The sequence below is a fragment of the Silene latifolia genome, chromosome 2 (genome assembly GCF_048544455.1).
Source record: "Silene latifolia isolate original U9 population chromosome 2, ASM4854445v1, whole genome shotgun sequence".
Lineage (NCBI taxonomy): Eukaryota > Viridiplantae > Streptophyta > Magnoliopsida > Caryophyllales > Caryophyllaceae > Silene > Silene latifolia.
Window position 1 is genome coordinate 85019868 of NC_133527.1, and position 16349 is coordinate 85036216.

At 41.1% G+C, this 16349-nt stretch overlaps 1 protein-coding gene across 1 annotated transcript; it reads right to left on the reverse strand.

The window, feature by feature from the left end:
- Nucleotides 1-12304: 12304 nt before the first annotated feature.
- Nucleotides 12305-14671, reverse strand: LOC141641031 (uncharacterized). The gene is made up of 2 exons (XM_074449708.1): nucleotides 14052-14671; nucleotides 12305-12752 (listed from the first exon to the last, which is right to left on the reverse strand). Exons 1-2 carry the CDS (start codon nucleotides 14669-14671, stop codon nucleotides 12305-12307), a joined length of 1068 nt encoding a protein of 355 aa, XP_074305809.1.
- Nucleotides 14672-16349: the final 1678 nt, after the last annotated feature.

Below are 16349 nucleotides of genomic sequence, written 5' to 3' on the forward strand. Positions count from 1 at the left end.
AAATCGACAAGTATAACGATTTCGCCATGGAAGCGGGTGCGGTAAAGAACGTACTTATTTTTGCAATGGAATCCAATTTGCAGAAACGCTTCATAGCTCAAAGTGCAAACAAGATTTTCACTACACTCACTAGGGAATTCTCAAAAGCACCGAGAATCGTGACCTATGAGTTTACCACTCGCTTCTTTGATGCGAGACTCCAGAAGGGCCAACCAGTTAGCCCACACATTCTCAGCATGATTGAGAATGTCGAGAAACTGGAGACCTTTGATTGTAAGATCAACGAGAACATTGTTATTGACCGCATACTTCACTCACTCCACGATGGTTATTCGCAATTTAGAGCGAATTACTATATGAATGATTTGAAGAAAACTCCCCATGAACTCGCACTCCCTCCTCGTACGGACCGAGAAGGACATGAAGTTCAGTGGGAGCATGAAACAGGATGTTCTCGTTGTGTCAAACAAGGGCAAGGGTAAGGTCAAAGTTCAGCCAGGCCTAGCGGTAGGCAAACCGAAGTTTAAGAAGTCGGGATCAGGTAAGAGTGGGCCTGGTGAGGCAAGTAACTCATCGGGCGCGACAAAGAGCAAGACCGAAAACATGGAATGCCATCATTGCCACAAGACCGGGCATTGGAGGCGTACATGTCCTGTTTATCATGAGGACATAAAAGCAGGTCGCGTTAAACCGGTTGGTATGTCTTCTCCTTCTACTTTTATTCATATGATTGAGATTAACCACGCAAGTTACGGAACTTGGGTACTTGATACTTGGTTGTGGTTCTCATCTCATGTAATCATGTGCGGGGGCTCCGAAACATCGAACCCCTCGTAAAGGGTGAGGTGGACCTGCGTGTTGGGAATGGAGCAAGAGTAGCCGCCATCTCCAAGGGGACATATGTGATCCGACTTCCAAGCGGATTTGAGTTGTCATTATATGACTGATATTATGTACCTAGTCTTTCCAAAAACATTATTTCGGTTTCTGCGCTTGATAAACTTGGTTTTTCATTTGTAATAGAAAACAATGCTTGCATTTTCTCATTACACGATATGATTTACTGACAAGGCGAGTCTCCATGAACGGAATATATGTTTTAGATCAGAACACGGAAATATTACACGTAATGAATAAAAAGTTAAAGGTTGGTGACAAAGATCAAACGTATCTATGGCACTGCCGTATGGGACACATTAATGAGAAACGCGTAAAACACTCATCAAACATGGAGCTATCTCGGCCTTTGATTTTCAATCATTTGGCACGTGTGAATCATGTCTCATCGGTAAGATGACTCGGATTTCCTTCAAAGGTGTTGGAATGCGCGCTGCTGACCTATTAGGGCTCATACACACGGATGTATGTGGTCCTATGTCAATCACCGCACGAGAAGGCTATAGGTATTTCATCACTTTCACGGACGATTTAAGTAGATATGGCTATGTCTACTTAATGAAGCACAAAAGTGAATCCTTTGAGAAATTCAAAGAATACCAGAATAGGGTGCAGAACCTATTGGGTAGAAAGATTAAAACACTACGTTCAGATCGTGGTGGCGAGTATCTTTCTCACGAGTTTGATCAACACCTAAAGGACTGTGGGATTGCCCTACAGTTAACTCCACCTGGAACACCTCAGTTGAATGGTGTGTCCGAACGGAGAAATCGAACGCTACTTGATATGGTTCGATCCATGATGAGTCACACGATATTACCTGATTCATTATGGGGTTATGCTCTTATGTCAGCCGCTCTAATACTTAACCGAAGTCCGTCTAAAGCTGTTGACAAGACTCCATATGAACTATGGAAGGGAACGGTCCCTAACTTGTCCTTTATACGGGTTTGGGGCTGCGAGGCTTATGTCAAGTGGAGACACGAGGATAAGCTCGGCCCGCGATCGGTCAAGACATACTTTATAGGTTATCCTAAAGGAACACTTGGTCATTACTTCTATTCGCCAACCGAACAACGCGTTTTTGTTGAGGCTAGTGCGACATTCTTAGAGAAGGAATTTCTCGAGAATGCAAAGAGTGATAGAACCTTCGACCTGTCGGAGATTCCATAACCAAACACCGAGCAACCATTGGAGGAACCTATTCCTTCAATCCCGGCTGCGGTTAACATTCCTGAGGAACCTAGGAGGTCGGGAAGAGTCTCTATTCCTCCGGACAGATACATTGGTATGGTCGAGGAACATGACACAGATGACATTCTACTCTTAACGAGTAGTGAACCCGCAACCTATAAAGGTGCCATGACCAGTTCTGACTCAAAGCTATGGCTTGAGGCCATGCAATCCGAGATGGACTCCATGTATGAGAACAACGTGTGGGATCTTGTTGACTTACCTGCTAAGGTTCGTCCCCTTCAATGCAAATGGCTTTACAAGATAAAGCATTCTGTGGAAGGTCAACAAGATATCTACAAAGCACGACTAGTTGCTAAAGGTTTCACCCAAGTGCCAGGTTTGCACTACGATGAGATTTTTGCACCCGTAGTCATGCTGCGTTCCATTCGGATTATCTTAGCGATTGCCGCTTTTCATGACTATGAAATTTGGCAAATGGACGTGAAAACCGCCTTCTTAAACGGCTTTTTGGAGGAAGAGTTGTACATGGTACAACCCGAAGGTTTCATCGATCCAGTACATCCTAAGAAAGTGTGCAAGCTTAAGCGTTCCATTTATGGACTTAAGCAAGCATCAAGGAGTTGGAATCATCGCTTCGACCAAGTGATAAAAGAAAATGGATTTACTCGATCGGTCGAGGAACCATGTCTATATATCAAGTCGAGTGGGAGCAAGATTGTCTTCCTAATATTGTATGTTGACGACATACTCCCGATTGGGAATGACATACCTCTCTTAACTTCGGTGAAAGTATGGTTGAAAAACCATTTCCAGATGAAAGATCCGGGAGAGGCACAAAGAATTCTAGGCATCCGTATCTATCGAGATAGATCACGGCGGATGTTATCTCTCGATCGAGTCTTACATAGACAAAGTCCTAGAGAGATTCAAAGATGACTAACTCCAAGAAGGGGTTCCTTCCTATGGCTCCAGGGGTGCATTTGAGCAAGTCTCGGGCACCAGAGACACCGGAAGAGAAAGAGCGCATGACACGGATTCCTTATGCTTCGGCAATAGGATCAATCATGTATGCCATGATATGCACACGTCCGGACGTGGCATATGCATTGAGTATGACAAGTCGATTCCAACAAAGAACCAGGTGAACCACATTGGTTGGCGGTCAAGAACATTCTTAAGTACCTCCGGAGGACTAAAGATTGGGCATTGACTTATGGAGGCTCTCAAAAGCTATGCGCAACCGATTCTGTGATGCTAGCTTCCAAACGGATCGAGATGACTCGAAATCTCGATGCGGATTCGTTTTTACTCTTAATGGCGCTGATCACCGGAAGAGTTCGAAACAAACTGTTACAGCAGATTCTACGACTGAGTCCGAGTACTATGCCGCGTCTGAAGCAACAAAGGAAGCGATATGGATGCGTCAATTCTTACATGGGCTCTCTGTAGTGCCTAGTTCGAATGACCCGATCACCATCTATTGCGACAATAGTGGTGCCATCTTCCAAGCTAAGGAGCCAAAGTCTAGTAACAAGTCTAGACATGTACAACGGAAAGCTCATCTAATCCGAGATTACGTGGAGCAAAAGGAAGTAGTGATAGAAAAGATTGCTACAGATGATAACATAGGAGATCCTCTCACTAAAGCATTACGACAAGATAAGCATGAAGGGCATGTTAATTCCATGGGAATTAAACGTGTTCCCGAGTTGTAGTACTCTTTTATGGATTAGATTCATTCTCTTTTGTACTCTATACGACATCATCGTTTTGATATTTTATATATATATTTTGTTTTTCATGTGGAATTGTACGACGATTTTGAACACCACAAAGTGAACTGAACAAACATCATATCTTGTTAGTCCTTAATTGCCCACATGAGCTGATAACTCTGGCAATTATTCTGTGATGTTGGTTGATGGTGGGTTCAACGAGCCATAAGTCAACCGGTTGACCACCAATCACGAGGCGATTTATACGGATATTTCGTAGGACACAATTGTGACATCGACGTGGAGTCCTAAATGTTTTATAACATTCGTGCCCGGTCGTGGATAGGACTTCCATGGTGATCCTAAGAGTCGATTCTTTTGACTATCGATTGTCTCTTGAGACTACGGCAGATTTTGGGTGACTTTGGTTTCTTTCTCACGGTCATCCGTAACAGGGGGCCAAGTAGATTTTTTCTTGGTCATTTCATGTTGTGCTTAGATCGGAAGGAGTCGAGTTGAAGGAAATATTCAGCCTTTATCGTACTCGATATTTCTCGGGGCCACTCGAGGAGTCAGAATCGAAATGCATGGCCATGCTCGGATACGGATTCGTTTTATCAGTTAAGTTACTCTCTAGTCGGGGAAACCACTCATGATACAGATCGATTGTAAAATACGACTTTTGCGGATCCGGATCTGCAAATTGTTTTACATTGAGTGGGAGAAATTTTAAATGAATATGAGAATCGGTTATTGCACATACACTTGTTCGGACAAGTGGGAGTTTGTTGGAGCTTGTGTCCTCCAGTTAGTGCGGATAACGTCATTGCACATACACTTGTACGGACAAGTGGGAGCTTGTTGGGGTTGGTGTCCTTAACAGTTAGTGCAAGGACTTATAAACCTCTAAAAGGATCAAAGGGCATACTTTGGTATTATTATCAGTTGATCCACGTTTATCAATAACGGTTGGCTTGCTAGATAAGTTTGACGTTATTGTCATACAGATGGCGGTGATCAACTGGTCCCTAAAAGTCACACCTATAGGATACGTTCGAGAGATGTGACGGTATGAAAATACTGTCATGTAGATGCCAAAATTGACTAACCAGTTAGTCCGAGTTATTTGACTAGTAATTAGTCAAATATGTGATGTTGAGATATTATATTTAATACGGATTAAATATCATGGGCTAAGGCGAATTAACCAGTTAATTCGTAAAATTAAATATAAGCGATTTATATTTAAATGTATATTGAATATAATTATACAATACTTTTTTTTGTCGGACACGTATTAATAATTCAACTAACCCGTATTATTAGCGATGCCTTAATTTCCGATAACCGATAACATTTATAATCGACCGTGTCATATACATTTAGGATTTCGGATCGTACCATGAGTTAAAAATAAGAGAAAGTGGAAAGCCCACTCTCCCCATGAGAAACTCACGGCCGAACCATACAAAGAGGGAGTCTCTCCTCTTTGTAACCTAATCGTCATTTGCCAAAACAAATTAGGGTTTTGGAGACACTTTCTCTCTGAAACTGAGATCTCACATCTCGAGAAAAACTCACATCAGTTCTCCCAATATTGCAAGGCAATCGGAGAACACTGTTCTAGCACAAAGGCATATCTCGGACAAGTCTTGGGTGCAACGATTAGGAGGAAATCTGCTTTGATTTCTGTTCTTTACGCCGCAATTTAAAGGACCCGAGGTTATTTCTTGTTCCTTATCGTTTCACTTGTATTTATGTTTTATGACAATAATCACATGTTTAAATTTACGTTATAGTCCTAAAATTAAAGGGTAGTATACGGATATTAACCCACAGTAGCTCGTATGATCGAGCAGCAGGATGCACTCGTTGAAGCTCTTAAGAATGTGGGTAAGGGGGCTGAGAATCTGGTGGATGCTAACCACCTAAGCATTATCATCGCCCGCTTCAAACCATAAACTTATGAGGGCACCGGGGAACCTAAGCTGCTCGATAACTGGCACCGTGAGATGGAGAGTCTCCTTTAAATGGTGAAGTGTCCGCCTGAGTTAGCTGTTGAGCAGGTAGTGTACTACCTGATGGGTGAGGCTGCAGTGTGGTGGCAGAATGTAAAGGAAGATGCCAGAGCTTACTACATGGATGAGAGGCTCGGTGCTATACCGTGGTCGGGCTTGAAGAGCGGTATGAGGGAACAGTTTGTGCCGGAACACATCCGTCACAAGATGAGATCCGAGTTCGATTCCTTTACCATGAATGACGACATGACGGTCACAGAGTACTATCACCGGTTCATTGAGTTATCTCGCTATGCGGAAGATATGCAGTTAGGGCAAAAGGGGTTTGGCTCTTCGTTTTGAGGGGGGGTTGTCACCCAAGATCATGAACCGGTTACCAGCTGGGGTTATCACCAATCTGAAGGATGTGTACTTAAAGGCTGGGCAAGCGGAGAGGTTAGTGGACCTATCCAAGGAAGCTACGTAAAGGACCGCCACTGAGAAGAGGAAAGCAGAGAGTGGGGGTAGCAACCAGTCGGGCCACAAGAAGGGCAACTTTGGCCAATCAAGGGCTTTTTTAGAGGAGCTGGGTTCTTTAATGATCGCGAGCATGGCGAGGGGTAGAGGACGGAGTGTTAGTGATAACTTCAATCTTACTTGCTTCAACTGTAGGGGAATAGGCCACAAGAGGTATGACTATACTAGGCCAGAGCTGGAGGAACGTCGGAGGCTTACCAGGGAAGTTTCTCACAGGGTCCGAGTCAGAGTTTTGCCAGCAACAGGCCATCTGGGTCGTGGGGTAACCGTAGAGGCCAGAACAAAAATGGCGGCTTCAACCGCAACAGTGGAGGATCTTATTAGCGCCCGAATAACAGTGTGACTCAGAACTCGGCAGCTAAGCCGTGTACTTCTGACACCTCGGTCCAGGGTGGAGGTCAGAAAAGCAGCAGGAAGCTCTTCATGATGAGCAAGCAGGAAGCCGAGAATGGTGATCATGTAGTTATCGGTACCTTTCTTATTCATAATACACTGTCTTTTGTTTTGTTTGACTCTGGGGCAACACACTCTTTTGTGTCTAGAGGCCATGCTTTGTCTATGGGTTTGGGGGAGTTTCAACTTGTAAAAGATGATGTGTTAATACCTTCCGGGGAGTCGGTGTCTTGTGTCGGATGTCTCCATGTTGGTTGGAGGGGTAGATTTACTAAGATAGATTGCCGACAAAAGAAAGTGTCTTTAAAGTGTCCTAAGGGTATAAGAGTGTCTTATAAGGGGTTTGTTGTAAGGCCAAGTGTAAGTTTATCGCGGTAATAACCTTAAAGTCATGTTTGAGGAAAAAGGGTCCTTTGATTCTTTGTCAAGTATGAGATCGACGCGTGGAACAGCTGACCGCTTCTGATATATATGTGGTGGGAGAGTTTAGAGATGTCTTTCCAGATAAGGTACCGGGGTTACCACCAAAAAGGGATATCGACTTCAATGTGGAGCTTAAACCAGAAACAGGTCCTATATCTAAAGCACCATACCGTATGGCACCTAAAGAACTGGAAGAGTTGAAGAAACAGTTACATGATCGGTTAGACAAGGGGTATATCTGGCATAGTGTATCACCATGGGGAGCACCAGTGTTGTTTGTGAAGAAGAAAGATGGGAGCATGAGGCTATGCATCGACTATAGGGAGTTGAATCATATCACGGTGAAGAACAAGTATCCTTTTTCTAGGATTGATGATCTGTTTGACCAGCTGAGTGGCGCTGGGGTGTTCTCTAAGATCGATTTGAGGTCAGGTTATTACCAGTTGAGGATAGCAGATGAGGATATCCCCAAGACAGCTTTCCGGTCTCGTTATGGTCACTATGAGTACGTAATGATGCCTTTTAGTTTGACGAATGCACCAGCAACTTTTATGGTTCTGATGAACCGGGTCTTTAGTCTGTTCTTGGACAAGTTTATGGTTGTCTTCATTAATGACATCATAGTCTACTCTAAGACTAAGGAAGAGCATGAGGAGCACTTGAGGTTAGTTTTGCAGACCTTGCGAGACAATCAAATTTATGCTAAGCTATCCAAGTGTGATTTCTGGTTAGAGGAAGTGGCTTTTATAGGTCATGTGATATCCAAAAAGGGTGTGTCCGTGGATCCTAGCAAGATTGAGGCAGTGACCAAGTGGGAATCACCAAAGAATGTTGCTGAGATTCGGAGTTTCTTGGGTCTAGCTGGTTATTACAGGAGGTTCGTGAAGGACTTTTCTATGATAGCATGGCCTATGACCGCTTTGATGAGGAAAGAGACCAGTTTTCGATGGGATGAGAGTTGTGAGACGACGTTTCAGACCTTAAAGGAGCGTTTGATCATAGCTCCTATCCTAGCTTTACCAGAGGGTTGTGAGAACTTTGAAGTATGTACTGATGCTTCAAAAAATGGGTTGGGATGTGTTCTGATGCACAATGGGAATGTTATAGCTTATGCGTCAAGGTAGCTGAAGCCATATGAGGAGAACTATCCCACTCATGATTTGGAAATGGGTGCAGTTCTCTTTGCTCTTAAGATTTGGAGGCACTATCTCTACGGGGCAACCTTTAAGGTGTTTTCAGATTATAAGAGTCTAAAATATATCTATATTCAGAGAGAGCTTAACATGCAACAGAGACGATGGATGAAGCTAATCGGGGACTATGACATGGAGATCATCTATCACGAGGGTAAGGCTAACGTTATTACATATGCTTTGAGTAGTAAGAGTGTTCATTCGCCGTGTACAACTATGTCTTTGCTGAAGCTGAGGGATGAGATGTCCAAGATGGGGATTTATATGATTCGGAATGGGGATACCATCGGGGATTTGACGATTGAGCCAGATTTGTATGAGGATATCAAGAGAAAACAAAAGCTTGATCCTAAGATCCAAGAGTGGAAGTCGAAAGTAGAGAGTGGCACCGTTTCCAGGTTTTCTATCTACACAGATGGGAGTGTTTGTTTTGATGGGAGATGGTGCGTTCCTGATGATGCAGACTTAAGGAGAGTAATCATGACATAGGCTCATTGCACTCCTTATTTGGTTCACCCAGGAGTGACAAGCTTTATAAGGATCTCAAGAAAACCTTGTGGTGGCCGAATATGAAGAGGGATGTGGCTGAGTTCGTGGCAAGATGTTTGACATGCCAGAGGGTCAAGGGTAAGCAGCGGAGACCACAAAGGTAAGATTCAGTCTCTTGAGGTACCTGAGTGGAAGTGGGAGTCGATCTCTATGGACTTTATCTTGGGGTTACCAAGGACACAGCAAGGTAACAATATGATTTGGGTGATCGTCGATCGGTTAACAAAGTCAGCTCACTTCCTTCCGATGAAGGGTACTTGGTCTAAGATGCAGCTAGCTTTGGGTTACAGGAAACATGTGGTTCGGTTACATGGTGTGCCTAAGGATATAATGTCGGATCGAGATGCGAGATTTATATCACGATTTTGGCAAGAGTTGCAGAAATTGATGGGTACGACCTTAAAGATGAGTACAACTTTTCATCCTGCAACAGATGGTCAGACTGAGAGGACTATCAAGACCTTGGAAGACATGTTGAAAGCTTTTGCCATGGAGTTCGGTGGATGTTGGTAGGATAGGCTGGATTTGATCGAGTTCTCATATAACATCAGCTACCATACTAGTATCTGGATGACACCTTTCGAGGCTTTATATGGTAGGAAGTGCCAAAGTCCAGTTTGTTGGGATGACAGTGTAGAGGCAGTGGTTTTAGAACCACAGATGGTGCATGATATGGTGGAACAAGTTTGGCTAATTCGCCAAAAGATGAAAGCAGCCCAGGATCGTCAGAAGAGTTATGCCGATTTGCACAGTTGGGATATTGAGTTCGCAGTGGGTGACAAAGTCCTTTTGAAAGTGTCACCAATGCGAGGAGTGATGAGGTTTGGAAAGAAGGGTAATTTAAGCCAGAAGTTTATCGGTCCAGATGAGATTTTGGATCGTATAGGTGAGATGGCTTACAGGCTAGCTTTACCACCAGCTTTGGATCGAGTTCACAATGTGTTTCATGTTTCACAGCTCCGGAAGTATGTGAGTGACCCATCACATGTGCTTAAGGTTGAGAACATCGAACTTGATGAGTCCTTATCTTATGCCGAGGTTCATAAAAAGATCTTAAACCACAAAGTACGCAAAACAAGGAATGGTGAGACCGTCTTACTCAAGGTGCTTTGGTCTAATCATAATGTAGAAGAGGCCACATGGGAACCGAGGAGGCTATGAGAGAGCGTTTCCCCACCCTTTTTGATCAGGTATGTTTGGTTATTGGGACGTAACCGTTGTCTTTTTAGGGGGGTAGGAGATGGTCGTTTGTTTTTGAGTTAGTCTGAGTCGGTTTAGTGATGTTTTATGATGTTTTGTGTTAGTTTAGCTATGGTTGGGTCATTTGGTTGGTTGTATTGGGAGGTTGTTGGTCTTACTTTGTGTGTATAGTGTGTACTTCGGGGACGAAGTTCTTTTTAATGAGGGAAGACTGTAATACTACGGATTTCCTAAGCTTTAACTCGGCCGAGTATGGCCTACTCGGCCGAGTAAAGGGTGTCGTGTATCCTGGACAGCTTACTGCCCAGGAATACTCGGCCGAGTAGAGGGTACTCGGCCGATTATACTCTATACTCGACCGAGTATCCGGTCTGACACCCGTTATTTCCGCGGTTTGATTTAAAGATAATTAGAGTTATATAAAACGCGTTAACCAGTTTCTAATAACTTTTTACAAAACCTAAACATTTCAACGACGCTCTAATCCTCTCCAAATCTCTCCCTGCATGTGTGATTGTTAGCAAGTTCTTTATCTTTCGTTCTATCGCCGGTGTCGGTAAGTCCTTTATTTCATTAGTTCTTTGATTATATTTTAGGGTTTACTTCGATTTATGAATTGGAGGAAAAGGGTGATGCATGTGGTAATTGGAATTTATGTGATTGTTGATAGGTGAAGAATTCGTAGAGGAGCCTTTCTAGATTGCCTTGCTTGTGTCTCTTTGCAGTTGTGCTAAGGTAGGGTTTCCCTACTTAGTTCCTGTTTAATTGATTTGAGATTGTATGGTATCGTGTACGATTGATTGTCTGCTGATCATTGTTGGAGCGGTGGTGTTGGTGTGGTCGTGGTGATGGTTGTTGTGGTGGAGTCACTTGCCGGAGTGGTGATGTGACCATTATTTGAGAATATTTAGTCCCCCGAATTAGCCTCGTTCCTATGCTTTTTAATGCATATTTGGGTCATTTACTATCTTTAGTCCTTTGTTTTGCATATTCTTTGAGGTTTTGTTTCCTTGGTAGGAGAGGAGTGCAAACCTTGCATTTTCATGGCAAAATAGAGCTAAATTGATCGAATCAAATGACCAAGCATCAAAGAGAAGACAAGACTAGAAGGCCTTTGTACATATTATAGTATATGGGCAATGATGAAGAAATCCTTGCATGCCCGACTAAATCCCGGAGGATTATTGGAAGAAGAAAAGAAGAAAAGAAGGTCGGAACCCAATCCGCCCGTCCAACCAGGAAAGACGCCCGTCCAACACTTCAGGAATCCCAGCGTCTTTGCCAAAGGGACGCCCGTCCAACCACACCCCAATCCGCCGGTCCAGCCATCAAGACGCCCGTCCAGTCACCACGAAATCTTCTCGTCCCTACCCCTTGGACGCTCGGATTCTCTTACAGTCCCATACGTCCTCTTCTTCCCTCCAAGAAAGATGCGCATATTTATGAAAGACCGACAAAAAGGAGACTCGCATCTTTTCTGAGGAGCGATTCCTCAAGGACTTAATCGTCATTTAAGCCCTTAGTAAACCCTAATTTGTGTACCTAATCACCACTATAAATACCCCATTAGTCTAATTAGATCAATCATGTTCATCTTATCAATTCTTAGTGTAGTTTATATTATTCTAATCTCTTCTTAATCTTGTAATCAACTTCTAATCAAATATTAATACAAATCTCATTTCCTTAATTTCTCTTTTGTTCATCTTTTATTTTGGGTAATTGAAGATTATTTGGGTTATTGTTAGGAGATTGACAACCTTCCAATCATTCATCAAGTACTTCTATTATTCTTATCTTTATTTTGGAATCATTAGTAGGTATAATTCTCTTAATTCCTTTTTAATTATTGTTAATCTTTCTTACTTGTTCATCATGTTTTGCTTTGTTAATGGGATTGACAACCTTGTTAACATGTTAAACTTGATAATGAGTGAGTAGTTTTCTTAACTAGGGTTAATACCCGGGTAATTAGGGGAAACCAACATGGGGGATGATTCATGTTTTTTTTTGGTGAAATATGAGTATATATATATATATATATATATATATATATTCCAAAACTTTATCCAATTACATAAGGACCAAAGAGCTTTCAAAAAATAGAAACAAATAAACATCGTCCCTATCAACAGAATCCCACACAAGTCCTTGTCTCCAAATCAGTTTGTCCACCTCTACGATCAGTAAACCTGCGAATTTGCTATTTGATCATCTTCTTCATCCGTTGTGCTACTACTACAGGCCTCATTACATTGAGCTGAATTCTCGCATGATTGCGTTGGGACCAGACAGTATATTTGTAAGTAGTCAGCACAAGAGCTAAAGCTTTCCATTTCAGGTTACTTCCATTAGCATTCAGCAACTCAGTGTCAGTGGGGAAAGGTCGTTCAATCCATTCTTCAACACATTTCTGAACTTGGCAACTGAATTTACATTCAGTGAATAAATGCTCAATGGTTTCAGACTGTTCAGCACATAGGATGCACATATCATCCTGACAGATACCATAAGCAAAGAGCTTAGCTTTAGTATTCAGTCCTTCCTGCATTATCAGCCAGGAATTGAAAGAATGTTTGGGCACATTCCATTCATTCCACACGATTTTTGTCCAGTTCTGAGTAGGATAAGTTCCCATTAGCCAGTCATATCTGTTAGATAACTAGATCTATTTACTAACATATTCATATATGTTATAATTTTAATTTAGTCATAAAATTAAAAGGCGATCTTATGCATGCAAACTATAAGAAAAATAAGGACGAAATCTTCATTCTTACAATGCTTTTTCGGATCTTAAGGGCACAAGAGAGTTCTCCTACTCTCTTGTTCTTGAGCTCTCCTTAATGGATGAACTAGGATTCAAGTGTAGAATCCCTCCCAAGGAATAATACCCAAGGCAAACTCTTAATCAAATTAATATTATGATTACTAGAACAATATTAATTTAGTATAAAAATTGACCCAAAAATATTTGTTTTTGGTCTCTTAAAACTGGTTAAGAGAAGGAGAAGAGGGAAGATGTTTTTATCTCTCTAAAACTCAAGATTTTAGATGAATGAATAATAATAATCACTAGTGCATGTCATAGTGTATATTGGGTAAAATAAGAAGAAAAACCAAGGTATTTTTCTTCTCAAAAACCGGGTGGAAGAGGGGAAAAGAAGGAGCCAATGCATGCACAAGGTTGCCTTCACAAGAACAAGTAGGCATGCATGGCTAGTATTAGGCAAACATGATTATGTTTACCACTAATATAATTAACCTAATATTTTCCTAATCCTCTCCAATATTTCGGTCATAATAGATAAAATGGATTCCATTTTATCTTTGTCAAATTTGTCAATTTGTCACATGTCATATGTCACATGAAATTGTTATGTATTTTTATCATATTAAAAATCAACGCATTAATAAAAATACGTCATACACAAAATCGACTTAGTAATTCACAATTACTTGTACCAAAATAATTTACCAATTATAAATCACAACATCTTGTATTTATAATAATTTATTCATTCAAACGCAATTGTTTCCTTAAACAATAATTTCATCTTAGTAATAAAACAATTTGATTACTTAGACCGTATCGTATTTAATCAAATTACAATGAGACACGTAAATATTACTTCCAAAATCGTCTGTCAATTTTAAATAATTTAATTGACCCGTATCGTCATACGATCAGTTAAATGATCAATTAAGAGTGTTACCCTTTCGATATGACCTAAGGGGATCAACTGGTCACCACCGTCTCACGACAGTAATGTCAAACTCTAGTCAGCCAATCATTACCGATATGTGTGGACCAGTTGACAGTAAAAAATTACTTCCCAATTGTATTCTTTAAAATGAGATTTAAACACGTGATCATCATGATCAACAGTTGTGATCGCATTATTGTCGGAGGATACATATTCCAACAATATCCATTGCCAATTGTATACCCTTTTTTATGAGGAGCCCAACAGTTGTCAATGAAACCATTCTTAATCTTCTCCTTCACCTTACATATAGTCTTCCAAGTCCAAGTAGAATCATTTGCAGGTGTGTATTCATTCCAGTTTGCTCCTTTTAGGTAAACATTATCAATCCATTTAATCCAGAGCCTATCAGCCTTCGAATATATCCAGTTCACCAGTTTTTCAACTGAAGCTATGTTCCAGATACTTGCTTTTTTATTCCAAAGTCCTCCTGCAGATTTTGGCATAGTGACTCTATCCCAACCCACCAAGGGGACTCTATGGTATTCAGTGGAACTATCCCATAAGAAATTCCTGCAAATTGCCTCAACTCTCTTAATAGCAGCTTTAGGAATGACAAACATTGCAGCCCAGTAGTTATACAATGTATTAAGGACTGAATTTGTAAGGACAACCCTGCCAGCATAGGACAACTTTTTAGCTCCAAGACGTCTGATTCTTACCACCATTTTCTCCACAAGACTACTGCAATCTTTTTTAGAGACTTTACCTGGCTGAATTGGAACTCCTAGATACCTGAAGGGCATTTTTCCTTCCTGGAATCCTGAGACTGAGAAAATATCAGCCTGCAATTCCTCTTTCATATCATTAAAAAAAAATTCTGACTTTGTATTATTCATTTGTAGGCCTGATGCATTAGAAAAAGAAGTGAAAGCTCTCACAAGGAGGAGGATAGGAGGGGCATCTCCTTTGCAAAACATCAATAGGTCATCAGCAAACATGAGGTGAGTAAGCTTTATTCCTTTGTATAATGGGTGATAGTGAAATGGCCATCTGGCAGAATGAGCCTTGTCAAGTAATCCATACAAATAGTGAATATAAGAGGAGAAACTTATGATCTCAACTTATGATTCATGCTTAAATTAATATGTTTTCATAATTTATTTGCTTGCTTGTTGTGATGTCAACTTATGCACATGTTATGTTTGATGAAATGCGAGCCTATGAATCCTTGAATTTTTTACCCATCACTTACCTTTTCAATGAGACTTGTAAGACATAAACCAACTCGAGTCTCATTAGACCATGCATATAGTTGAGTAGGGAGGATTAAGTCGACTTGTAGGTGTTGTACAATCTAATCGATTCGGCTCTGGGACCTAAACCATCCTATGATTGTAAGATATAAACCAACTCGATCCATCACAACAATAATTGCTTGCTTATAATTTGAGAATATGTTTGTATGATCAATTCCCATGAATCCCCTATGACCCCATGACACCCTAGTGCTTTTTAATCAATTTTTTACATCTCATTTTAATCATCTTGCTTGTTTATTTTTATTGCTATTTAGTTTAGTGATCTTCTTATCTCAACCCAAATCGTGACACCCCTAGACACCGCTATTTGCAATCGAAAATCCTACATCAATACCCGTCCCTTGGAATTCGACGTTTACTTGCCTCTTTACTAATAGTAGAGTTGTTTGTGAAGTTATAAATATTGTTTTGGTCTAGGTGCTCCTAACGACAAGTAACCTAAAATAATGTTCCAAGTTAGTCCGACCAAAAATGGCGCCGTTGCCGGGGACGGTGTTAACTTGATTTGATTTTCTTAGATTGTTATTAGTTGTGTCTTTCTTTGCCTTGTGGAAGTAAAACTCCTCAAGTTTTGTTCTAATTGTTTTCAAGTTGTTGGATATTTTGCAAGATGGATATTATAGATTGTTTTGTTGAGGACCACTTGAGTATACCTTTCTTCAAAGACCCCATGCAAGCATTGGAAGCCTTGGAAGCAAGTGAGGCCAAAAATATGCATTGGGAATTAGAGGTAGATCTTTTTGAGGCCGCTCTAGCTAACAAAGAACTTACTCATGAGCAATCCGAATTAGTACATAACATCCTTGTGGATTAACCTATAGAAAACGAGCAATCAATCATAGAAGACATCTTACAAGCCGAAGAGCAAGAAGAATTTGTCATGGAATTTGAGTATGACGAGATTGATGAGCCTGAAGAACAAGTTGAACATGCCATGAGAATGGAGTGTCTAATGGAAATGGAGCAAGTTCTCAATGAACCTTCAAAGGAGGAAAGTGAGGCACAAATCCCAACTTTAAAACCCCTTCCCCCAAATTTGAAATATGCTTACCTTGATGAATCTAAGACCAAACCCATAATTGTTAATGACAAAGTTAATGAAAACCAATTGGTAAAATTGCTTGATGTGTTGAAACAACATGAAACGGCTATAAGTTATAGTCTAGATGACCTTAAGGGGATAAGTCCCAACTTTTGTATGCATAGGATTCATCTAGAG